The following is a 25,582-nucleotide window of genomic DNA, read 5'->3' as shown; positions in this document are numbered from 1 at the left end:
TTTTTCTTGCACTGTTGTTGTGAAGGGGAGCCTGGATTTCATCTCTCATTCATGTTAGTGAGACGAGAGAGTGTGACGGAGAGGATGACACAATGAATTTAAGTAACTGAAATGATTCTGCATGTATGCTTGGCACAATCACCTGAGAAGAGAACATGCTGTAAAACTGGGAAACTTCAGTAAAAGCTGAACTCAGATCTAGCTAAACGATTTTGACAAAACATGTTGAAATGCCATCTAACTTAGTGTTTGCAGTATAGGCAGGTCCTTTTTGTGCCTTAATGTGCCTATAGGCTTCTAATCAACAAAGTTGATTTGCAGAGCTAGGCTGAAGCAGCAGCGGCGACTCAGCAATAGTAAGAAAGCAGTCCTAATGTCAGACCTTCATTTAAGTCAGCCATTTGTCAGTGTGAGGACTTAATCCTAATTTCCTGACTAGGAGCCTCAGATGCTGGTTGATGCCATCCACTCCAGCCTGCTCCTGGATGGGGAATCGGTGTATAGCCAGGTGGCCAACCCCTTTCTCCTACTGTTGGCCAGGGTAATTGTCACCAAATGCTTCCCCAAGATGGATAGGCTTCAGGTAAGTCAGTCTTTCTGTTACAATGATCGTAGAATTATCTGAACTTATGTATTCATTATAAATATATGCATTATAATAATAATTTTCATTGATGTTTACTCGTGGCCTGCAGAATCTTTTTAAATCAATTTTACAAGTCATTGTGTTGTTTCCATACATAACGAATCCATCCAAAAATATATGCTTGATGACACAATCTACACCAGAGATGAAAACTGGAGACCAACTCACATCTACTTCATAAATTTTACGGTCACTACATCAATAGGATGTGTGTTTGTAATTGTTAAGTCTAATTGTTGAATGTTGTCATTGGGTTTCTTAAATTTGTACAGTCTTGGTTCAAGCAGTAGGATCAAAGCTATTCCTTTGTTCCTGACCACCTCTCCAGCCACTCTGTGCTGGGGGAGGTTCTACTGCAGATTCATGCTATCTGAAAGATCTGTTTCTTGTGTTGTAAGCTTCCTGCTTTTATGATCCTTTTGGTCAGCAGGAGGTCACACACACACACACACACACACACACACACACACACACACACACACACACACACACACACACACACACTGCCTTGTCTTAGGCTACGTCCACACGTACCCGGGTATTTTTGAAAATGCAGATTTTTCTATGCGTTTGCACCTTTCGTCCACACGTAAACGGCGTTTTCGGTCACTGAAAACAGAGATTTTTAAAAACTCCCACCAGGGTGGATATTTTTGAAAACTCAGTTTTTGCATTTACGTGTGGACGAGAAGAACGGAGAAAACGCAGCATCAAAGGTGTGTGCATTTTTTTGACGTCACACTGTGCGCCACGTTATTGTTTCGGTGAAATGAATTTCTTCAATACTGTTACTGTTAATTCTACTCTCTGCAGTGTTTAAATGCTTACATATACACACAGTTACTGTCCCTCCACACATACGACTCGGTTCTGCTTCTATGCCCCAGCTTTGTTTACTTTTTCCCACCGAGGCTTCTAGACTTCTGATTGGCCAACATTTCTGCACGGTTAGGAATATATGGCATGTTCATAGCAGCGTTTTCCTTCATTTCTGCGTTTATGTGTGGACGGGATTATTTTTTAAAACCAAAACGGAAAATCTCCGTTTTCAAAAATACCCGTGTACGTGTGGACGTAGCCTTAGAACCATTGGGGGGGGGTTTACGGTGGGAGGTGCTTGTGTTGTATTGCATATTGTAACTCAGGGCCGTGCAGTGACGTTTAAAGGGGCGGGTGCTCAAAGTTAAAAAGGGGCACATTGAACCAGGCTGAATAACAACAACACACATTCATCAAGAATCTTAATATGGGATCGCATCATACTATATCACTGTTGTGAGGTGGCGACAAGGCAAAGCAAATGTAGCCGATGTTTTACCTGATGGGTACAATGTTGCTGTTGAGGGGTTGCTGCTGCTCCTGCTGCTGATAGTGCTGGAGGGCAGGGCTGTGTTGATCTGAGACTGTAGACAGTAAAAAGTCCACAGGAGAGATGGTAGCTGATTAAACAAGTGTCATGAGATAATAACAAAATGCAAAGATTGGTGACAGCACTTGGAACCATAAGGCAACAAAAAACTGTGAGAAATAATTTAGGCTCTGCCTGTGAATCACTCTTTGCTTCTCTTCTTCCTTCCATCCCATCATTTCATATATCACTCTCCACTTGCTGTCTATGTGAGAACAAGGCACAACTTGCTATTGCAATAAACTATAATCTAATTATCCACACCTAACAACTCCTGCACTTAATCTAAATGATGACAGAAAAATGTTATAGCCCTGCCTTTAGTAGCCTCACACAGGTCCTGCTGTTTCCTCCTCATGTCCTTACCAGGCATGTCTGGACAATGTTATATCCTGAGTAATAATTTAAAAAAAATCCATACACATAAAACAAACACATGCACACACACACAGTGACATTTTAGACCTTCTTCAGAATACTGTATATACTATGGGCATCAGTGTGCTGATCCAGAATCCTTACATATTTATTACTAGAGCTACAATAATAAAGCAATGAGGAGGGGGAGGTAATAAATATGAAATAATGTCATTATGATGATTCCATTTGTTTCACTATCCACTCTGTGCAGGGCAAAGCTTATTACATTTTTAAACTGTAGAGATACAATCATTTTACTGCTGTAAAATCAAAATTTTGTCTTATTTAAAATATAAATCTAATATAATCTGCTTGTGTTACAGCGTGTTTTTTAAAATATTATAATGCATAATTATGTGGACATGCATATTAGATCGTTTTTAGTGAAATATAATCCCTCCAGAAAGGCAGGAAAAGCCCGGAAACTTACTTTAAAACTAAATATGTTCCCTAAAACGGTGACAGAGCTACAGACCCATGACAGCCTTACACAGGTAGCCAGCAGCTGTGACCAGCACTACTTGTGCAGTTAATAAAAGGACAGGTAATGTTTGTCGCGCTGTTGCACACACAGCACGCTCGTTTGTTTCAGTTCGTCAGTTGCAACAAGACAACTTACCAACGTGTACGTAATAAGCTAACACTCCTGTGTGCTATACACTACAGTGTACGCTGTACACCTACTTACTGGGTTTGTCGCATCAGTCTGTGTCTCTGAGTTAACTTGTGTTTCTCCTACAGCTCCGGACCGCAAAAAATGCGCGTGCTCTTTGTGAGCTCGTTCCCGGCTCGTAACCAGCGCGTTCTGCCGTCAAGGGCGATCATTGGTTAAATGTGATCATGTGACTGATGCAAGCCAGATCCTTTTATTTAGCAAAACTGTGATTAATAGTTAAATATTATTGTTGAGGGGCACAGACAGGACTCCGCACGCACACACACATAAAAAAATAAATGAACAAAAGGGCACTTTGGGCACCCATCAGGAAAGGGGCGGGCGCTCAAGCCCCCCCCCCGCACGTGCCTGTTGTAACTGTCATGTCAATAAATAGCTACGGGGACAGCTGCTCTTTGAAGGATTTTGGGCATGAGACAGGTTAGGAGCGTGAGCTCCAAGAGCTGGTTCTTGACCAAAAACTTTCCTCGTTAGCGAGTGAAAAACCGGTTGAAGATGTTCTGTTATGTCTTGTTTTCTTCATGATGAATAAGTCTCTAAACTAGCAGGGCTTGTGGAAACACAGACCCAACAGTAGTAGTTTGAAAATATTTGTTTTACGTCATTGATTTAGATCCTAGTGGTACAGATCATGTTCCTTGCTATCCATCAAGGCCCATCATTATTCACACTGAGTGGACTTAATTTCTCTTTAGCATAAGGTTTGAAGGAAAAAAATGTGAGTGCATACTGATTCATTGAGACGGGCAATTAAATCTCCATGTGACTGTGCATCCTCGCTAACACACGAGTAAGATTTTAACATGGTTCACTTGCACTCTACCAGTGTGTGACAAGAATGGGAGGTTGCAAGGTGTAAGGAGGTTTTGGTGTAAGGGGAAATAAAACACTCCTCCTCTCTCTCTGCCACTTTCTGTTCTGTTCAGATGCAAAAAGCTAAGGAGTGAGCTGTTTTTAGTGCATGCTCAGCACTTAGCTCCAGGATGCAGCACTCTAAATGCTGGTGTTGTATTTGTCCTGAAGGCGCCTCGAGATCAGCATTATGTGTTTATTTATTCACCTATGCTCTGAGGGGAGTGCTTGTTATAACATTAAGAACAGAGTAAAAATGTCTTCCCTTTAAACACACGTTGCTGTGTAAAAACACTTGCCCTCACTAACCAAAAACACAACAAACTGATAATGTAGAAATAAAAAAGAAAATCAAAACATTATTGTGATGTAGTTTCCAGATATGTTGATCTTTAAACATTCCAGCTTTTCAGTAGATTACCAGGCACACAGGCTGGAACTGTGACACAATACTGTTTGTATCATGGCCTCAGTCTTGCCTATCAATATTTTAATTGCATTATTTTAGATGGTATTTGTGGTCTTCAGACTAACAAGCAAGAAACTGAAGCGTGTAAGAAGCTTAAGCACAAATGATCTCATCTCTGTATTAAATCAGATGAAATGGTAATAAGCTACAACCCTGTTGTCAGAGAAGTTGGGTCGTGGCTTTCGTTTAATAAAAACTTGACTCACTTTGTTCACATGTACATGCAGCTGCTGCCCTGCTGGACCCTTCGCTACATTAACCTACACCAGCAAATTCTAGAGGCCCGTTCCCCACAACTCTTCAGCTTGGCCCAGATCAGCATGGACAAAGGTCTGTTTGTTTTTTGTTATTGTTATTGTGTTGTGTTATATGCTCGTGAGTGTATGTGGGAAAGAATATTTCAAACCTAAGTGAGCATTTAGCCAGTTTACCACGTCAAGCATCAGCCGTTTCAGTGTATTCGCGCTGTGTGTGCTACAGTTTGGACAAATTGACGATAGAGTTGTTTCCAGCTACGTCTGTGGTGTCAGAAGTAGTGAATTCTTTGTGGTCCATTTGGACTACACCATAGTCAGCAGTTCACTCTGAGCTGCTGTGCTGCTGATATGTATCAGTATCTTATTTAACTGTTAAACTGGCTGATGAAATTAATGCACATTTATTGCGTACATGAAACGAAAAAAACAAATCGTGAATTATCGCAAAATGTTTTAAGGTTGGTTGAGGCAGAAAATTTAATAAATGCCAAAACTATATAGAGGCTGGGAGGACACAAACAGCCTCAGGGTGACAGGCTTTAGTTTGTTGGCAGATCAAATTCAAATTAATTTTATTGATTGGATAGGTGTTCTTCATGGCTGCAATTCCTGCAGTGTAAAATAGACTTAGCAGCAGATTATAGTCAAGTAGTAAGCTTATATATGTTCTGCATTCCCACATTAATATGATATGCGACACATAGTTTGTGCTTCATTCATTGGCTTTAGTAATTATATTCTATTTTGTGATTAAAACATGCTTTAAGTAAAAGAATCAGTCAAAACTGGACTCTTTTTGACTGATTCACAGATTGCTTTGCTTTGAAACCAAAACTCCAAATATAACTTACTCCCAACCGCATTATTTATTACCACAGCGGTTTAGCCACGCAAAAAGAGTCTCACTTTAAGCTCAAAAAAGCCATTAATCTGGCTTCGTAGTACACTGTGACCTATGTGATCAACACTGGTCTTGCATCCATTATGTGTATTCCTTGGGTTAAGCAGGTCCTGTTTTCCTCGTCGTCTCTGTCAGTAGAGGTTTCTTTGCAGCATTTCCACATAAAAGTCTGACTCCCACAGTCCTCCTCAGTTATGACAACCATTTATGAAGTCAAAAACATTATTAAACATTATTCCTGCATTAGACAAACATCCATATTAAAGACTTTGAGTAGTCTTGTGCACTTTTATAAGATAAATCTCATTCATGAATCTTATTTTGTTGTCTCTATATGTGTGTCTATGACTTGGATTTCATTTTGTACTGAGAGGTTTTCTGGGAAGGCATGGCCCATTTCATACATATGCATACTCCTTTCAAAAATGTCTCTGGCATATAGAACATGAAGCATGCACTGGTTTCTTAGAGGACCACTACCCAAACTGACATGTGGGTACCAGTGCACTGAAGAAACGTTCTTTGTTTATAAGCAGTTGTTTAATCACACTGTGTTCCTGTAATGGAATTAGAGTGGAGAAAATATCAGTATGTGAAATAACTGTTCTGCGTAAAGCAAAGCTACTCTCCCTTTCCCATCGTCCCAGCAGAGCTTTTATCAGCATTTGGATTGTTTATGTAATTATTGTTGGGTTTTTTCCACAGCCTTTCCAAATGGCTGCTTGCTGGAGTTTGTTTTTTAAAGGCAGTGGGTTTGTTGGAGCGCAGTCTGTTGTGTGGCAGTTAACAGAGTGTGAAGGGCGAGCCGACTGCACATACTACAAAACATACTGATCCGTATTCCAGAGGAACAGTTGGACACGATGCTTTTACGAGTGGTGTGAGCAGAAAGGTGATGCTGTGACAAGCATGCACATCTGTTTTCTGCCCATGGAGGTGCTGCCATGTCTGGCTTGATTTCCTTTTGTTTGGTGCGCAACAGGAATATTTTTGCTGAATTAATGTCCTGAACATTTTTACTGTTGGCCAGTTGCCTTTAATTATAACAGGTTTTTTTTCTGTAAGGACATTCTTTGAGACTTACTCTGAGCTGCAAAGTCAAAGTGTCTGCATGTTTGAAGGTGCCCACTGATATTGTCACAGCTTAGCTGATCAGAGTAGTTGTTGGGTTAGAATGGGAAAAAAACACACCTATAAATATCTACAAAGGGTGTGTGTGAGACATATTTTACATATAAGTCTATTTTAATATGAAAGGTTGAGGTTATTGTCACTTGGAAAGAACAAAATCGGCAGCTTTAGGCACCCAGTACTTTGATGGCTCACAGTTTGTACCAAAAATGTTAAAAGAAGTCCCATGAAGCTAGAAACATTTGTGATGTGTATGTTTTGCAGAGATTTACCATATAAGTAAGCAAATCAGTATGAACGCTGCATGTTTATTTGCTTCTGTGAATCAAACTGTAGTATATAACTGTTAACACGATGTGCTCGCTTTAGTTAACGTGCAAATAGCCAACCGGCGACAGCGCAGTAACACCTGTTACAAATGATCCTGCTAGCCAGCTGATATGGTTGGCTTTGCTTTGCATTGCTTCTGTTAGTAAACTTCCAAATTTTGTTTTTGTTTTTTAACAGAAGCCATTGCAAATGATGTCGGTATTTATCTTGGCCTACAGAAAGTGTTTGATACAGTAGATTATTGTCAGTTATTAAGGAAATTAGAGAGATGTGGAATAAGAGGAATAGCCTGTTCCTGGTTAAAGCTCATTTGAAAAATAGACAACAGTGTGTGCAAATTAACAAAACTGTTTGAATTTAGAAAGGTTCAATGTGGGGTTACCTCTATGATCAGTGATTGGTCTAAAACTCTTTAGACTTTACATTAATGATATAAACAATTTACTAAAATGAGTAAATTGTTTAAATTTGTTATTTTTGCAGATGATTTAAAGATTTAAAGGATATTTTGTGTGCAAAAGAACGTGAGTATGACATTCTTAACATGTGGTTTGATATCAACAGATTGTCCCTTAAGAAAACTCAATTCATGCTTTTTGTGACCAAAAAGGATGTAAAGAAAATATTGAATTAAAGGTTTTTAATACCAAAATTAAAACAGTCAGTGATGTAAAATCCTATGAACAACATTTTCATTATATTATAGGGAAAATGTCAAAGTTATTATGTGTTCTTTATAACACTAAGCATCTATTAGAGCTTTACATATAATTTCCTGTTCACTTGTATTTTTTTCTTGTGTGGAGTTGTGGGAGTCGGCTTTTAAAACAATAATAAATTCAATACTTATACTACAAAAAAAAAAAAGAGTAATCCGAGTCATTAATAAGACTGGTTATGATCACACTGAGGCAATGTTTCTAAGGTCACACATAATGAAAGTGAACGATTTGGTGTTTTTAAAGTAATGAAAATGATGTTTAAGCAAAAAACAAGTTACTCCCAAACTGTGTTCAAAGGTTTTCTCAATAATTAGAGATTTTTGTCATTTTACTGTAACAAAAGCAAATAAAGAGATTAAACAAAGGTGTACTTCTGTTGTTGAGGTTTAATTGTCGAATGATGTTGATATGTGTTTAAAAATAAAAAATGCAATTCATTTGCAGTCTTCAAAAGAATGCACTACAAATATATTTATCGAGGGTTATATTTGATTTGTTAATGTTAGTCTTGTCTATTTGGAAAGGTGGGGTACCTTAAATGATAAGAATGTTGGCCAGGCATAAATATAAGCAGGGCTGCACATAAGTGGTCCGCAGGTGCGCATTCGCTGTCAAAATAAAAGAATGAGGGAATGAGACTGCGCTTTCCTCTGTCCATTCCCATCGACTCCATGCTCAGTGTGTCTTTTTAATGTCTCATTTCAGGGCCTGAGTTCTTCGAGCAGGGTTGTAAGGAGCATAGATATATTTGGTTCATGCATAGAAAAGAAACTGGACCCCTGGTGTTTTCTCAGCTACTTTGACAATCTCTGAACATTTTAACTGCAAAATCACAATGTAAGATGGCTAATCTGTGTTTCATGTTCATCCTCACTGGAATGTTCTTCCCTTTCCTTTTACAGTGCTCAAATGCCAGTCTGTGTTATCACAACACAGAAACCTGGCTATTCAATTCCACCTCGAGTGCGTCTACACTAGTCTCACCTACTATGAGTACCAGCGTGCCAAGGAACACATCGAGAAGGCTCGGGAGCTTTCGGGGCTCACCATCAACATGACTGGTAACTGAAGTACACACCTGGAGAAAAGAATGCTGAATTGACAGAGAACCATAGGAGGCCTGTATAATCAGGGAGAGTTGACAAAAGGGAGTTCTACATGAAACACAATTTGACAGTTTAACAAATTATTATTAGCAAACCCAAAGCTACTAGAGCTGCAGAATTAGGTCTCCAGTAGTTTAGCCTATGTTGAACTCTTGGAGATCTTATTGTTTAGGAAGGAGCTTTAGTTTTAGTCAGTGACTCGTTATTTCTCGAATTCTACAAACAGGATAAAGTATAAACTATTAGCTTCTTAAGTGATAAAGTAACATTAACCTTGTGCCCTGGCTGTGGCTCATCTTTCCAGTGTGCTGCAGCGCTGTATTATAGGACTCTATGAAGTACTGTCCAGTTATCATTTTACACCCGTGCAGCTTTTTATTGGGAAAAATAAGTTTTTAAATACTTATGCTGTATTTTTATATTTTAGTTCCCGTTTTGGTAAATGGGCTGGTTCTTTTATAGCGCTTTTCTACTCTGAGCACTCAAAGCGCTCATCCACACAGCGCTTTTTTTTTTCTATGTTCTTTCTATGTAAGTAGCACTAACATGGGGTTCACATGTGTTCACACACGGGGTTAGTATCTTGCCCAAGGATATTTGGCATGCAGACTGGAGCACCACCAACCTTCTGATTAGTAGGTGACCTGCTCTGCCACCTGAGCTACAGCCACCCCTTTTACCTTTATCTTTTATTAAGAACAATTTAGCCCATAAATTAAACTTCTCAGATATGTTATTTTTGCTGCAGTGTCTACACTAGTAAGATCTTTTTATATAAACGAACATAACTATTATCTTTCTCACCGGCATTTTTCAATCATTCAATCAACTTTCATTTCAAAAGTTAAAGAGTTGATGTGTGATTTTTTTTTTTTTTTTTTTTTTTTTTTTTTTTTTGTAAGAAATTGATATTCAGAGATATTCAAGAGATCTTTAGATGTCAGCTGCTGTAGCTAGCTAGCTTTTTGCTAACTTTATATTCAGCATAACCTCATAAATCCTTGATATCCTTGATTTCAGATTTGGGTGTGTTGAAGTATGGACAGAGCAATAGTTGTCCAACATTCTAAGCTGGACTGACAACATGTTGCATTATTTGTTGAATAATGCAAATGTAGTTACCAGTGGTGATGCTGAATAAAATGTCCAAATTTAACCATAGTATATCTAAACCTTTTAAGCTGATTTCATCTGTAGGTGCCCTTGGCAAACGTACCCGGTTCCAGCAGAACTACTTGGCTCAGCTCATCCTTGAAGTCAAAAGAAAGCAGGACCAGCCTTGTCAGATCAATGATGAGGAAACTCCCACCCCTACACCTCAGGCTAGTCTTCCCAAGGTATGAGCGTCTGTTTGTCTTCTTCCCAGCGCACTTTGGTTGTTCGGCTGACTGACTGTTGAGCCTCTATCTTCTATGTTTCAGACACATTTATTTAAAGTTCGGTAACTTGCAACATGTCCCTTAAGCCCACTTACACACACATTGATAACACATCGTCTTTTCCACCTTTAAGCTAATGTCCACACACTCACAATTTACCTTTCAAAACTGAGAGAGATTCCATGAAACCTATGTGTTTATTGTTGGTATTTATATTCTTGGTTAACTTGAATTAACCTTTTTATTTTGCCTTTATACACTCTAAGACCATTTGTACTTGAACTGTCTCTCTTATTCAGTTTTGTGATTGCATAAGTATTTGAAGTTTGATGTGTGACTTAAAATGGGTATGTTTGAGTTTACTAGGAGAAAATCTTTAATGGCAGGGGCCATACTATAAACAGACAAGAGTCTAACCTTGACTCCTCTAAAAATGGATAGCTTATGGAAGCTGTCTCGTTGACTTGGCAACAGTCTGCCCATTTAACCTTTTCTGCTAGCCAAAATTTACAGAGGTGCAAATGCTTTTTAATACCCACCATCATCAGCAGAGGGGGGTGTCTACTTCTGGACCTTTTATAATACCCTGTGAAACCTGTTGATACTGTTGACCCTGTTAGTTCTCTGTTACAAGTTACAAGTTCTCAATATATAGGCCTTTAACTCAATCTTTCTCCTGAAATGGGAAAAGAAATGAAAATTTTTATGCTGGAGTGCAGTTAAAATTCATATTCTACCTCTAATACTTTGCATGTGCAAGACCAACAGCATATCAGGCAGGTGTTGTCATAATATTTTTGATTATTGACATACATGCACATAGTCATGCATACGTAAGTCTTTATAGAGAGGCATGGTTTAGGCTGCATCAAACCCGGTCCCTGTAGCCTTTTGGCATATAGGTTGCCTACTTAACCAAGTGAATGATAACTGACAGTGGCTTATGAATCTGATTGTTTGGTAGGTAACCAGAACCTGAAGTAGCAAAGCAACCTTAAACCATGATGTTGATACGTGGAGTTCCCACCACTATGCATTTGTGTCACAATGACGGGTTTTGTTTGTTTTTGCACACTGTTCTTCTAAAATTTTAGGAAAAGTTAATATTAGTGCCCAATGAACATTGTCTTAGAAATGCTCTAAAATGTACCATGACACATTGTATAATGTAAGGAACTCACATTTATTTAGCACTTTTTTTCTAGTCTTACTGATCACTCAGAGTGCTTCAACTACTTTCTTTTTAACCTCACATGAATAGTTTAGAGTTTGAAGTGGGAGCTATCATCATCTGAGTTGAACATCTGAACCAATGTACCACCCACTGTTTCCTTCATGGTGTCCGTCCACACTGTTCTTATTATTTCTTTTTTTTCTTGAGGTGAATATAAAATTTAACCTTGTTTTAAAACTGTATTGGTTTTGCGGTGACCCAAGTTTTTGTAAATGGTTAAGAACTTTTATTTATAGAGAGGAGAACCTGTAAAAGCCCAGACTTTTTTTTCTGTCTTTATTTTGGCCACATTTGACAGGAACTGCATGCTGATATCCTCATATAAAACCTTTTTACAACAACTGTTAATAAACTAAACAAGAGCAAAGATATTATGATTAGGGCTGAACGATTATGGAAAATAATCTAATTGCGATTTTTTTGCCCCAATATTGCGATTGCGATGCGATATGCGATTATTTTTTAAGGTCTTTGTCTTCTGTATTATTAAACAAAGACAAGCAATACATCATATAGTATGGCCAATACTATATTACATTAATTTTAAACTGTTCTTTCCTGGAAGACAGACCTCTGTTATGATGACATGAGGTGATGCATGAATTGATGACTGACATTTTTATTTAACTTCTTCAATCACAACAGTATATTTGAACATACACAATAGTTTATTTTTAGCTTACAAACATCTGAGCATAAAGTGCTGACAAGGAACCCTGGTGTAAACATTAAAATGAAAGTCAGTACAATGTGCAGATTGCAGAAATATACATAAAAAAAAATCAGTGGCTTTACCACACTCAGTTTTTTGACATCTGTGAACTACTAGACAGTCATTCAATTAAAAAATAATATTAAATAAATAAAACTAATAAATAAAAAATACACACATCTTACTGATCTCTGCAGTCAGTAACATTACACATAAAGTGCAAACATAATAGCAATTGTATAAACACACACACAAACACGCCTTTAAAGTTTAAAGGCGTGAAATTGGACGGTCTAGTTCTGATTAGCGTCACCGCTGTCTCGGTGGAGTTTAATAAACTCGGCCGTCTGCTTCTTGCTATCTAAAATATAACCAGACACTGGTGTAAATTCTCGACTGTCTCATACTTCTGTTTAATAAGTTTTCTGTTTGACGTTTAGTCAGCTGTGTGAAAACCAAGGAGGAACCCACCCGGGGGATTAATAAAGTTTTATTTTATCTAATCTAATAACTTTAATCTCAGCCAAACCGATTTACTCACGAACAAACAAAACACTGAAAAAAGCCCAACAATAACATTTTTAGGTTGTCTAAGTGACTTATATATTACGTTTAACCCGAGCAGCGAAACTCCGCGGTGATCTGAAAATGATGTGCCGGGAGTTGTGCCGCTCTCGGCCGCATCAGTAACCCTCGAGCTCCCGGCTAGCTGTCGAGCTGGTGGGTAGCAGACGCCTCTGAAAACGTCGAAGCACTTTTGCAAATATGGGATATCTTGATAAACCGAGCAGATATTTGATGTTTACACAACTACTTTCTCGCCTGAAAATATGTTAAAAGTTTATTTTGTGACCCAGAAAGATTAGTATGAGTAATTTTATAACTTAGTAGCGGCCGCCATTGCTGGAAACTGGAGTTTGGCTGGGCCGCGCTATGAATTCTGGGATATGGTAGTAATTTGGACAGCCTTCGGCGCGTCGCTGTGACGTAATCGGTCTACAAATGCGGCCTCAGGAGGATGCAGCCCATGAATTTGGACATGTCCAGAGTATAATCGCAGCCTTTGCGGTGAGAAAATTGCACTTGATCATGTCGCGATATTATCGCAAATGCGATATATCGTTCAGCCCTAATTATGATCCAGATTGATTTTTGCTGGGTTTTTTTGAGAATGTCAGAAGAATGTCAATTATCCTTGTTTCTATTTGATATGTATTTGTACAATTACTCAAACATCCTGGGTCTAGTTCTAGATTAAACTTGACTTTAAAAGGTAACCGCTTCTAAGAGCTACCTCTCATGTGGTTTTCATACCTCTGGTATAGATTTGTCTGACTTTTTGCGTAAATCGGCTGACAAAACAATCCTTTGCTATCCACTCTGCCAAAATCAGATTGTCCTCCTTAGTTCGGTCCTCTTTACATTTATATTAAGTTTAGTTTGTGTGTACGAAAGAGATCTTGGTGTGTGACAACCTATTTTCCTGGTGTCTATGAAAACTAAAATATCACTTTGCTTCCCTAAATTCCCTCTCTGGTGTTTCCCAAAGTTGCACAGTCAGATCTCTAGTGCTCAAATGTGTCAGCCACTTCATGATGAAGTACTGGTCAGATGCCCACCACAGTGTGCTGACACACACACTCTCGCACAAAAACACCAACAAGCAGAAAAGAGAAGAATGGTTACTGTCTAAATGTTTCATTATGCTCTCCAGGCAGAGAGAAACTTGCTTTTAAATGGTCTGTAAAGCACAGAGATTTAAACGATCTCCCACACACACTGCACAATGACTGTCTAATTTCCCTCCATCATACCTGGTAAGTCTCCCATTCATCCTTACGCTACGCAGGTTTGGTTTTAGGTCCCTACACAGTCAATCACTCTCTCTGGCTGACTCCTTTTGTTCTTTTTGCCAGCATTGTGTGCTTACATGGAGGTGGTTTATTTACCTCACACTGCTGGATGCTGTGTAGTCTGGCAGTGAGCTCGGGCTGGGTGATTCATTTCATTTTCAGACAGGAATTTGACTTAAAACATTAACATTAAAAGCAAGTTAATCAAGCGAAAACAATCACTGTAACACATTTTATTCACAGTGATGGTCTTGATTTGTTACATGTTAAGCAGATCCGTGTCCTCTTGTGAACTGGATGTAAAGTGGATTGTACAAATGTGAGGCAGGGTGGTTGTACCCTGCTGGAAATGTGTTGTTGTTGTGATAGTAATCCTGCTTAGTATCCAGAGATTCAGGCATCTAGTCTGTATAATTGGATAAGGAAATGAAAACCCCTTTTCTAATCTAAAAGTGACACCAAAACCCTCCACTTTTTTTTTTGCTAGAGTTTTATTGTCCATGTTAACATTGTTTTGGAGCACAGGGTGGCTAGGCTGAGCCTTCGACTTAGGATAAAAAGCTTAGATATTCAGGATTCATGCTACAACTTCCTTTGCATTAAAAGGAGCCACTCTGTCTGTCTGGTATCTGATAAAGTGTCTGCCTCTGGTGGTTTTTCCTATCATGTGTAACTGGTATGAGATTGTTAATCAGATCAAGAACATGGTAAGAGATTATATACGTTGTCTAGCTTGTTAAGACCTAGAAAAAGTCACAATGGACAGAACCGTCTCTCTAGCTTTCTCACTGGGGATTTATCCTTCATCTGTAAATCTATGCTATGGTGACATTGGAACCACACCCCTCTTAAACTACTTACTATAACCTGTGACCTAAACCGATATTAAGCCAGATTTAGACCACAGAGGTCTAAATCAGGTGTAAGACCTGATTTGTCCCCCTTGATGGACAATGATTCATATTTTCTTTTTTATTGATCTGATCTAATAAATTCAAAATCTTTTCCAAAATATTTGCTGGAAATTCACAGGAGGAATCAATGGTACTCAGCAGGCTAATAGCAATAGTTGCAGACTGCATCAACCAGATGTGCATTCACTCTTCTGGGGGGGGGGGGGAGGATTAGGTTTCAGAGTGGTTTGCAGTTCCTATTGAAGCATAATTCCCCAGTTAGTCATCTGCCATTCAGAAGTAGCCAAGCCAAAAAACTCTGTTTCTGATTTGTAATAATTGCAATAGTTCTTTTTTCCCCATCAGTTTCCCAAATATTTCACTTACTAAGTGTTTTTGTTTCCAGCTAATCACATATTTCAAGCTAATCTAACATTTAACCGTAGCAGTGGCAAAACACAATTACAAAGGTGGAACTTTTCCTTGATCTAGGGGCTAACATTTCACTGAAAGCTGTCAGGGACATTTTGTTGTGTTTTCTTTTTTTCTTTTTTTTTATATCATGCTAACAAAAACCTTATTAGCTATGTAGTTCAGTCCATGTACATTCCAAGATACTGGTAGTCGGTGCTAAAGAATTTAGGAATGAGACACTGGTTCTAGCTTACATACATTTTCTGAAATCTTTCGAGCCTTACCTGTAGTGCGCCCATAGAGCTCTTAGTCTTGTAGCCATGGCTCAGGTCCAGTTCCTTGTGCTATGTTCAAACCACTAATACCCTCATTACTGGTGGAGGGGAGTAAATTGGCTCAATCAAAGCTGTCATTAACTAGAGCACACAGTCTCCCCATCTCAAGTGGATAGAAGGAAAGTAGAGAGGCAAGGAGTAGGGACTGTTTATCACTGGCTAATCAAACCTAGTGCCAACCGGGAAACGGGGCCATTTCTGTTGCTGTGGGTCTGAGTGGACTTAGACCCACAGATCCAGGGCTTCTGTTTTTTTGCTGATGCCAAACCACATTATCACAACAGAGGATTTGATTGAGTTTGCTCAGACCAGAGGAATGCACTTGCCTGTCACTGACAGTTACTGATCATTAAGTCCAGAATTTTTGAATAGCTCATAATTGGTAAAGTAGTTTGAGCCTTAGCTCATCCTGACTGCATGGTGTTCTTATGCAGGACTCTAAAAATTCAAACTGAGTGTGTACACGTGTAGGTGAAGGTTAAAGATGTTATGTGTGTTATGTCTGAATAATCTATCCATATAGGCCTACCCATTAGCTTGTTGGTTGGTAGGTGCAAGGCAGTCTGTCTTAATGAAGCACCTCAATTACCAAAAACATCTTTAGAAAAAAAAGGCAGAATTACATATACTGATTTTTGTGCCTTTATTTCTGATACTTGTGAGTGTGAGTGACATCTGACATGGTTTAATCAAATGTGACTGTGCAATCAGCAGTGTAACAAACTCAAATTCAGCTTTGAAAGCTTTGGAAGTGGAACTTGCACCTTAGAAGTTTTGTTTTGTTTCTGGGGAATACCAAGCTAAATATTATTAAACCAGTACTAATCACCTCTGAACATTACCCTCTTAGCCATCAAACAGCATCTCTTTTTAAATATATTCCGCAGTTAAACAGGTCTTTTAAATCAATTCATTTCTAAGATCTTTCAAAGATCCAAGCTGTTACATGCAATAGGCTTATAGTTGTATGGTTGGTATTTCATTCCAGTTATTGGTCAACACTGTTGTTTTAATATGTGCTATATAAATAAATTTTGATTTGATTTGATTGGTCCAGTGAGAACTGCTAGTCCATTTGAGTAAAGCACACCCTCTCTGGGCAAAAAGATGGCGTATTGGTTGTTTGGTGATTTTCTTTTAGCAATGAGGTTGATCAGAAATGCATAAAGTTTATACGTTAAAGCACTGCATTAATGTATGGTTTAATATACCTTATATTCTAAAGCTCTTTAAGAATAGGTGAGGTGCAAGAGAACATTTCTCTTGATGCAGAGATACTATGGGTCGTTCCTGAATGACATATCACTTTATCGTCTTTAGAGGAATTCCAGACACTCTTTCAGTCATAATCCACTGCATGTGGCTTGGGCAGTAAATCAGCCTTGACTTCATACTCAGCTGTCTTTACCACAACAGACCTCAGTTTGGCACAGAAACCTGAGAAAATTGAGGCCTAAAATATGGAAGTCCTAATTTGCAGCCACTGTGTGGCAACCTACCTCTACCTCCAATCTATGTGACCATATTAACAGAATCACTAGTTACCAGCAGTTAACTGAAATCTTGATTGTTTAGCTTATCTTTGAATGCTCAGTAAAACGAGTTATTTTCTTGCTAATATCCATATTGAAGTGATGGCCCCAAGTAGCAGCATGTTTGAGACAGTCTTCAAATTTAAAACCCTTACCCTTCTTAACATTGTAGCTCCAAGCAATTTCTGAAAAGTAATGCTACATTCAAAAATGTATGCTTAGTCGCTTGGCAGAACCTTATAGTCTTCATATTCAGTGGTTTATGGCTGCTGATTGTACACATTGTGTTTCTTTGCCTACAGGACTATAGTCTGGGGGATGACACACTACTGGATAAAATCAATTTAGCAGAGCCAGATCAGTACCACTTGCCTGACCTAACTGCTGAAGAACAGGCCGTCATCCTGGGTATCTGGTAAGTCTGCTGCCTCAGAGCTGAACTGTAGCTGTGCGTAAAATTGCAGTTAGAATTGTTTAAAACAGTGGGAAAACCACTAAGAGTGCAGGTATATTGTAATACATAACGACGACGGTAGCCTCATAAGGAACATTGGGTTAATAGTTCATCTGTTGGATGTCAGAAGAAATTGTGTCTCAGGCCTGAAGACTGAAATAATTTCTCACCATCCTGCACATCTATTTAGATCTAATGATCCCCTCAGTTCAGTTTGCCCCTGCATGAATATATGCCATATTCTAGGGCTGCTCGATTATGGCAAAAATGATAATCACGATTATTTTCACTGAAATTCAGATCTCGATTATTTGACGATATTTATTTAACAATAACAATGTGTTGAATAATGGCTTAAAAGATGGTCAAAAAATAATATAAAATAGTGTGCAAATACTGATAACAGTGCAAATGTTTGCAATATAAAAAATAAATGAAAAATGTAAACATCTGTGTTTAGTGAACTTCAAAATACTCCATAATATTTATGCATACAAATAACCAAACATCAAGGCAAGCTGTGTAGCCACACAGTGTACAATTGCATCAAACTGACATTGAGGTATGTCGATTTACCGTGTGAGCACCGGCTCTGTGGTGCAGCTACGACACCGTAGCAAAGTTTACACACTGTCTTGATCCACGTCTGACTCCGCGAACCCATAATGTTTCCACACCACTGAAGCTCTTTTACCTCTCTTTTCAACCAGCGGCATTCTTTCTTCAGCAGCCATTATCCTCTCCTCTCCAAATAAGAGGAGGAGGCTACCCCCCCCCCCCCCCCGTCCCCCGTCCCCCGTCCCCTTCTGTCTGCCTCAATTTTATCCCACAACTTAGACATTCACATTACTCACACTCTCATTACACATACATATAGGATCTTGGGGGTGGGCACGCTACATGGACTCCAAATTACCATCAGGGTGTACAACCTCACCCCTGGCGTCGTTGCCCACCCCTCAATTTTAAATACACTTAGACATTGAGGGTTAGCAGGAGGGACCATGCGCTTACCTGCTGCTCTCTGGCAGGTAGCTCCATGCCCTCCTGGGTTTTAAATGCACCGTAGAACACACATGCATCAACACTACATATGAGCGGGTGGAGGGAGGTTTGGAGTCTTCTCCCACCCCCATTCTCTGCGACCTGCTGGAGCGGGGGGGCTAGGAGGATAGGTTGGCCGTCCGACTGCGGTCTGGAGTGTGGGGCCTCCCTGCTGCTGCGGAGTTGGGGCGGTCTGCCCCCCCACCGCAGGGAAAAGGGAAACACCACCTGGGTCTGGGTGCAGTTCCCCCCTCCAGGGGCAAGGGTACCTAGACCCGGTTCGTAGAGTACGCTTGGGGAGTGTGATTGTGTGTACAGCGTAGGGCTGCTCGATTATGGCAAAAATGATAATCACGATTATTTTCACTGAAATTGAGATCGCGATTATTTGACGATATTTATTTAACCCTTTAAGACCCACCATAGAACCAAGTCCGCCAGAGCTTATATTATTTTTTTTAGAATAGAATAGAATAGAATAGCCTTTATTGTCATTGTACAGAGTACAACGAAATTGGAGTGCCACTCCCTTGGTGCAAGTTTCAATAATAAATATAAATGTAAAATATAAAAAGTACAAAAAAAAACAATCGTAAGTACTCAAACAATAGTATGTACAATATATACAGGATAGCAGCATTAATATAATGACAGTATGAATAGCAGCATAATATAATGACAGTGACGGTATGGAATAGGTTCAATTGTTTTTGTGCTTATTCACTACGGTGATAGCTCTGGGAAAGAAGCTATCCCTGAATCTGTTTGTCCTGGTTTTATGTGACCTGTACCGTCGGCCTGACGGTAATAGTTCAAACAGTTGGTTGCTGGGGTGAGAGTAGTCCTTGATGATATTGCCAGCTCTGCTGAGGTACCGAGAGTTTGCAGTGACCTCCAGGCTGGGCAGAGAGCAGCCAGTGATCTTCTGGGCTGTGTTGATGACCCTCTGCAGTACTTTCCTGTCTGCAGCTGAGCACCCTGCATACCATGTTGTTATGCCGTACGTTAGGATGCTCTCTATGGTGGCTCTGTAAAATGTCACCAGCAGCCTCTCCTCCAGGTTGTTCCTCCTGAGCACTCTCAGAAAGTGGAGACGCTGCTGGGCCTTTTTAACCACCGCCGTGGTATTTGCAGTCCAGGAGAGGTCATCAGAGATCTGCACGCCCAGAAACCTCATGGAGTGTACCCTCTCCACACAGCTCCCGTGAATGTAAAGTGGGGCCGGGTCTGCTCTGCCCTTCCTGAAGTCCAAGATAAGTTCTTTAGTTTTCGTGGTGTTCAGTTGGAGGTTGTTAACTGAACACCACTCAGTCAGTCTGTTGACCTCATCTCTGTAGTCCGACTCCTCCCCCCTTGAGATGAGTCCAACCACTGTGGTGTCATCCGCGAACTTTATGATGGTGTTTGAGAGATGGGTAGGGGAGCAGTCGGATGTGTAGAGCGTAAACAGGAGGGGACTCAAAACACATCCTTGTGGAGACCCGGTGCTGAGTGTGATGGTGCTGGACCGGTGGGGGCCGAGTCTGACAGACTGTGGTCTATTTGTCAGGAAGTCCTTGATCCAGAGGCAGATGGGGGTGGAGAGTCCCAGGTGAGACAGTTTCTGGACCAGGATCTCCGGGATGATATGATTGAATGCTGAGCTGAAGTCCAGAAAGAGCATTCTCACATAGCTTCCTCGGTGCTCCAGGTGACTCAGCGCAGTGTGGAGCGCTATGGTGATAGCGTCCTCGGTGGAACGATTTTTCCTGTAGGCAAATTGGTGGGGGTCCAGAGTGGGAGGCAGACCGGCCCTGATGTGCTGACAGACCAGTCTCTCAAAGCACTTCATCACTACAGGCGTAAGTGCAACAGGCCTGTAGTCATTTGGGCTGGCCACAGCTTTCTTCTTGGCGATGGGGATGATGGTGGAGGTTTTGAGGCAGGGCGGGACGGTGTTTGATGACAAGGAAAGGTTGAAGATTTTAGTGAAGACTCCGGTCAGTTCGTCAGCACATGCTCTGAGAACCTTTCCATGTATTCCATCAGGACCTGCCGCCTTCCTGGGATTCACTGACCTTAGAACACACCTCACTTGGTGCTCCCTAAGTGTTAGTGTGCCAGTGCTGGGCGCGGGTGGAAGTGGTGTGGCAGCTGAGGGCTTGGTCGTCTCAAAGCGGGCGAAGAAACGGTTTTACATGTTGTAGTGCCGTTTGTGGGAGCATTTCAAGTTGCTATGCAACTGTTATAGCCCATATTTTAATAATATGTATGCATTAAGTCCATAGTAACTACATTAATTGCAAAAAAGTGCAATAAACTACAAAAAAATTGAAAATCGTTTTTGTTTTTTACATATATTTCTACTTGGAGAAATTTAAGAGGTTTATCCCTCAAAACTTTAAATACAAAAAAGTTGCAAAAAATAGTTTACAACAACAGGAAATTTATTTTGAGTGTCTTCATAGTTTTATTTTGGAGATACACCAATTTTTATATACTGCAGGAAAAACAAAAAAACAATCCTATGATGCAAATTTGCAAAGAAAACAGCAGGTGCATCAAAATAAACTATTTCCAGCAGTGCAATTCGAGTTCTAAGCATCCCAGAAACTATTCAGAAAAGTCAAACATGACCAGTATAGGTTTTTAAGGCGTACAAGTAAAAAAAAAATACATTTTCCGCGAAAATGACGTCACTTCCGGTTTCGGCCAGGAAATGGCGGACATGCGACAGTTCGCGCTGACGTCTGTTTCACTGTGGGAAGTGTTACGAACAGCTGATCGGATCGGCAAAGCGTGTTTCTGGAATATTATGTTTTTGTTCCTGCAAGCGCTTTTTATGGAAGGAAACCGTGACCGAGGACAAGCTGATGGCATCAGATGTAAGTACAACTCCTCAGGTTTCATATGCAAAAAAAATTATTGCGCTAGCTTACGCGGTTCAGGTTCTACAGGGATTTAAAAATAGTTACGCAAAACGGAGCGTGCCGCTCTGACTGGCTTTAAAGGGTTAACAATAACAATGTATTGAATAATGACTTTAAAAAATAATATAAAATAGTGTGCAACACCACTGAAGTTTTTTTTTTTTTACCTCTCTTTTCAACCAACGGCAGTCACTCTTCTCTCCAAATAACTTCTGCTTAGCTTTCCGGGCTTCCCTCGGGTCCTCTTAATCAGCGGTCTCCAACCTTTTTTGTGCCACGGACCGGTTTATGCCCGACAATATTTTCACGGACCGGCCTTTAGGTGTCGCGGATAAATGAGGGAGGGGCTAATAATCGGCTCAGTCATTTTTAATGATCGTTGAAAGCCCAGATCGTAATCGTGATTAAAATTCGATTAATTGAGCAGCCCTAGTACAGTGTCTCTCTATGTCTGTCTCCACGTTGGTTGAGTGTGGAGTAAGTGCATATGAGAGCATGAGGGTGGGAATGGATGTTTGTATCTGTGTGTGCCTGTATGTCTGTGTCTATATGTCAGGTTGGGTATCAGACGCCACCTCTCTGGGGACATCTCAGGCCCTCCAAGGTTTGGAGGCCTATCTCCCCCCACCACCACTTCCCCTGCCAGTGGCGGACTCCCTCAGACATCGGTGCGTTGGTGGTTCTTTGTGTCTGGGGGTGGGCGTTCGGGTACACACCGGCTCACTCCTTGGCGGCCGCTTATCGGGGCCTGGAGCCTGGGGCTCACTCGGGCCACTTCGGAGGTGGGGTGCCCCCGGCCTCTCGGCCTGGGGCTCGGTCACTCAGGCACGGCTGGCTGCCGGCGGAGCTCACGGGCGCGTCACTGCAACTCCCCCTGGCTTCTGCTCCGCGGCTGCTGAGTGAGCTCTCATCTGGGACTCTCCTCAGCTCTTACTGGGACAGTGGTGCGGCTGCCCCTCTGTTGGTCTTCCTTGGTCTCTTGTGTTCTGGGGGCCTCTGCATGTCTGGAGTTTTGATCTCCTCCATACCTGCTTCATGCCCTGGAGGACGGGGCTGTGGCCCCCCCCACACCCTCTAGCAGATCATTACATGAAGGAACCTTTTAAAATAACAAGCGCGTCCATGCTCACAGGTGTACACACGGGTGATCACACCCACAAACTACACCCTTTTGGCTCCTACCTCAAAGCACACTGTGTTCTGTTGATCTTATGTGCTGCACAATAATCTTTAATATTTAGTATTTACTGTCATATTCCCATATACCATTGTGATGTTGTTTATTCTATTACTCTTGTTCTCTTCTGCTTGTTTTCTTTTTTCTTTCTCAGCAGGTGACCCAGGTGATTGATATTTGTATTTTTTATTTCTTTTTTTTTTTTTTTTTCTTCTGCTCATTCTGTTGGTTTTTGTTTTTTGCCCTTCTCCCCCGTCCCTCTTCTCAGCTGTTTCTCTTTCCCTCTTTCTTTCTCCCCTTCTTTCCCCCAGTCAAGTCTGTCCCGTATTCAGCAAGTGAAAATAAAATAAACAATAAAAGGTGAATCAAATGGACCATTACGGCAAGGCTGGGATGGTCAATTTGGTAAAGTAAATCCGTTGGGCATCTTTCTTCGCCTTTAGACAATAATTCTGATGGCAAAAGAGCCAAACGGGACAGGCAGAAAAAAAAAAAAAATTGAGCAAGTGTGTTACCAAACAAGACACCTTAATAGATAGCCCATGACTATCTGGCACTGGACTTTGGCCCTTGTGGGACATGATTGTCGCGGGTGGAGGATAACCTGTGCTATACGCTCCCCACTCGTCTTTACTGTTTTTAAGTCTCTCTTTTTTCCTCTTCCTTCTTCTATTTATCTCTTTATCACTTCTTCTCTCTTTTGCTAACCTGGCCCTCACCCCCTGTCAGCTCTGGGGGTGAGGGAACCTCATGATCCTTTATATTTCATAAATATGTGACACCCCAGGCAGTTTTTCAGCCAGTAAGCCCCAGGAGTTTGCATGAGTTAGCTGATGTCGTCCCAACTGTTTTGCTATGTTACATAGCTATGAATTCTGCCTGGTTACCAGGCAGAGCAGTATTAACTTACATAAACCAGAAAAAAGCCAATATGGGGTCAGCATCAAAACCAAACAAAGGTCCGTCAATGGATCGAATTCCCTGATTCTTAAGATTTAATTATGTCTATCAGTGGTGTACTAAGGGCTGTGCTCTGGTCTTAGATGACAGTCACTGGAATATAGTGCAGTGGGTAGTAAACTGAATGTGTGACTGTGTACATTTACCACCTGCACAAACATTTTTCCAGAGTCAGTTAATAAGTTGTATGTTTTTCTATGTAAAGTTTAGAGTTCATCAACACTTCTTTTACCCAACCCTTTCTTTTTTTTGTGACCTGTAGTTTTCTCTAAATTTATAGCTGAGTGACTGTTATTTGTGAACGTGTTTGTCCTGGTGGTTTAATCCAGGCAAAGGGATAAAAAAAATAGACTAAAATGTAATATATAAAAATAGTTATCTTCACAGTAACCTGGTGATTAATTTTCTATGCTGGTGCTGGAACTGAATGGGCCAACTGAAGGTCAGTGGAGCAGTCAGTGAGATTGCTAGGAGATGATTGATGAGCAGCAGGTCTGTTTAAATTAAAGGAAGATCTGTACACCCTGATACCACTACAAAACAGTGTTAAGAACAAGTCTCTTGTATAGTGTGTGTCTTCCAGAGTGTTAGCAGACCACATTTATTCAAAAATTAAGCTAGGTAGTCATTTGACACTCAACCTAGTATAGAAACCTTGAGAAAATATAGATATCGCTAGCTCCGGGACGTCGGGCTAGCGATTTTGCGAGCCCTGTATAGTATATTTAAACATTTTAATAACTTGTCTTTATTGTCACTGCTTTTTGTATTAATGAGTGCTAATCCCAGGATATAATCAGTATTTATTAATTCCTTGCCAAGGGCTTAAACAGCAGAGACTCTGGTTATGAATTCTCCATGGTCCCTTTAACTCTGGGAATGTGACCTTGTCTGGTTTCTCTTTTCTCCCTCTTGAGCTCTTGGCAGATCTGAAATTTACCTCTTAGAAAAAGTACTTTTAAAGCTCACTGTGGATTCTGATTAATTCCCACGCTGACTTATATATAATAATTAAAACAATTTCTAACGGTCTACCCTTTATTGATTGTAACAAATCATAAATCATTCCCAGGCGCTTGCATGGTTGGCTGATGTTATCCACATTGGCTCAAGAGTTGTGTAAAAGACCATTTTTGATCTTGGAAATCGGTGGTCCGAAATGTAACAATCCAGCCTCCCCCCTAGTTTGCTTGTTGGTCAACTTGGATGACATCACTACTGAGATGAATAAGATTGTACTCATGAACTGGAAAAATTAAAATAATCTTAATTCTAACCAATATAGAGACTGTCAGATCATATTAGTTTTGAATACAGCCTCTTCCACCACTATAGATCAATCCTTCTGGGCTCCTTTACTCGGCTCCATCGCCTAGTGGGGATGGGGGGGGGGGTGTTCCGCTTTCATTACTGTGGTTGATGCGGGGGTAGGTACGGGCTTGGGGTGTCTGGGGATTCTCTAGGGACAGATTTCTTGGGGGGCTCAACCTCGGGCTGTGTTCATGACCCGGATGGGGCTCTGGTGGCTCTTGGATGGTGTTTTTCTGGCGGCTGCCTGGAGGGTCTGTTTTGGTGGACGTAGGACACTGGCCTGGTAGCCTAGCTGCCCCAGGGTGGGTCTGGGGCAAGCTTGGAGACTTGGGGTTCTGGGGGTGCTCTGCCTCTCTGCTGGGACTCTGATAACAAAAGGTTATCAAAAATAAAACAGGAAATAGGCATGGGAAACTAAACGGGGGCAAAGCCGAAAACACCGGGTCAACGACCCAAA

General features: G+C 40.7%; 1 protein-coding gene across 2 annotated transcripts in view; it reads left to right on the top strand.

Annotated features, from left to right (window-relative positions):
• The window catches only part of ttc27 (tetratricopeptide repeat domain 27), an 85,896-nt gene that overhangs the window by 12,464 nt on the left and 47,850 nt on the right, over positions 1-25,582 (top strand). For both annotated transcript variants that reach the window (XM_085478494.1, XM_085478493.1), the window contains exons 4-8: positions 440-583; positions 4,699-4,801; positions 8,715-8,873; positions 10,116-10,255; positions 17,573-17,685. In XM_085478494.1, the coding sequence (XP_085334620.1) occupies positions 440-583; positions 4,699-4,801; positions 8,715-8,873; positions 10,116-10,255; positions 17,573-17,685 (659 nt within the window). The remainder of the gene's footprint in view (positions 1-439; positions 584-4,698; positions 4,802-8,714; positions 8,874-10,115; positions 10,256-17,572; positions 17,686-25,582) is intronic.

This window comes from Copadichromis virginalis, linkage group LG13 (assembly GCF_057382275.1).
Source record: "Copadichromis virginalis isolate Kocher_CV1m ecotype Utaka linkage group LG13, C_Virginalis_male_GT1.1, whole genome shotgun sequence".
In the NCBI taxonomy this organism is placed as follows: Eukaryota; Metazoa; Chordata; class Actinopteri; order Cichliformes; family Cichlidae; genus Copadichromis; species Copadichromis virginalis.
The sequence above is the reverse complement of the archived record's forward strand: the minus strand, read 5'-3'. Positions and strand labels throughout refer to the sequence as shown.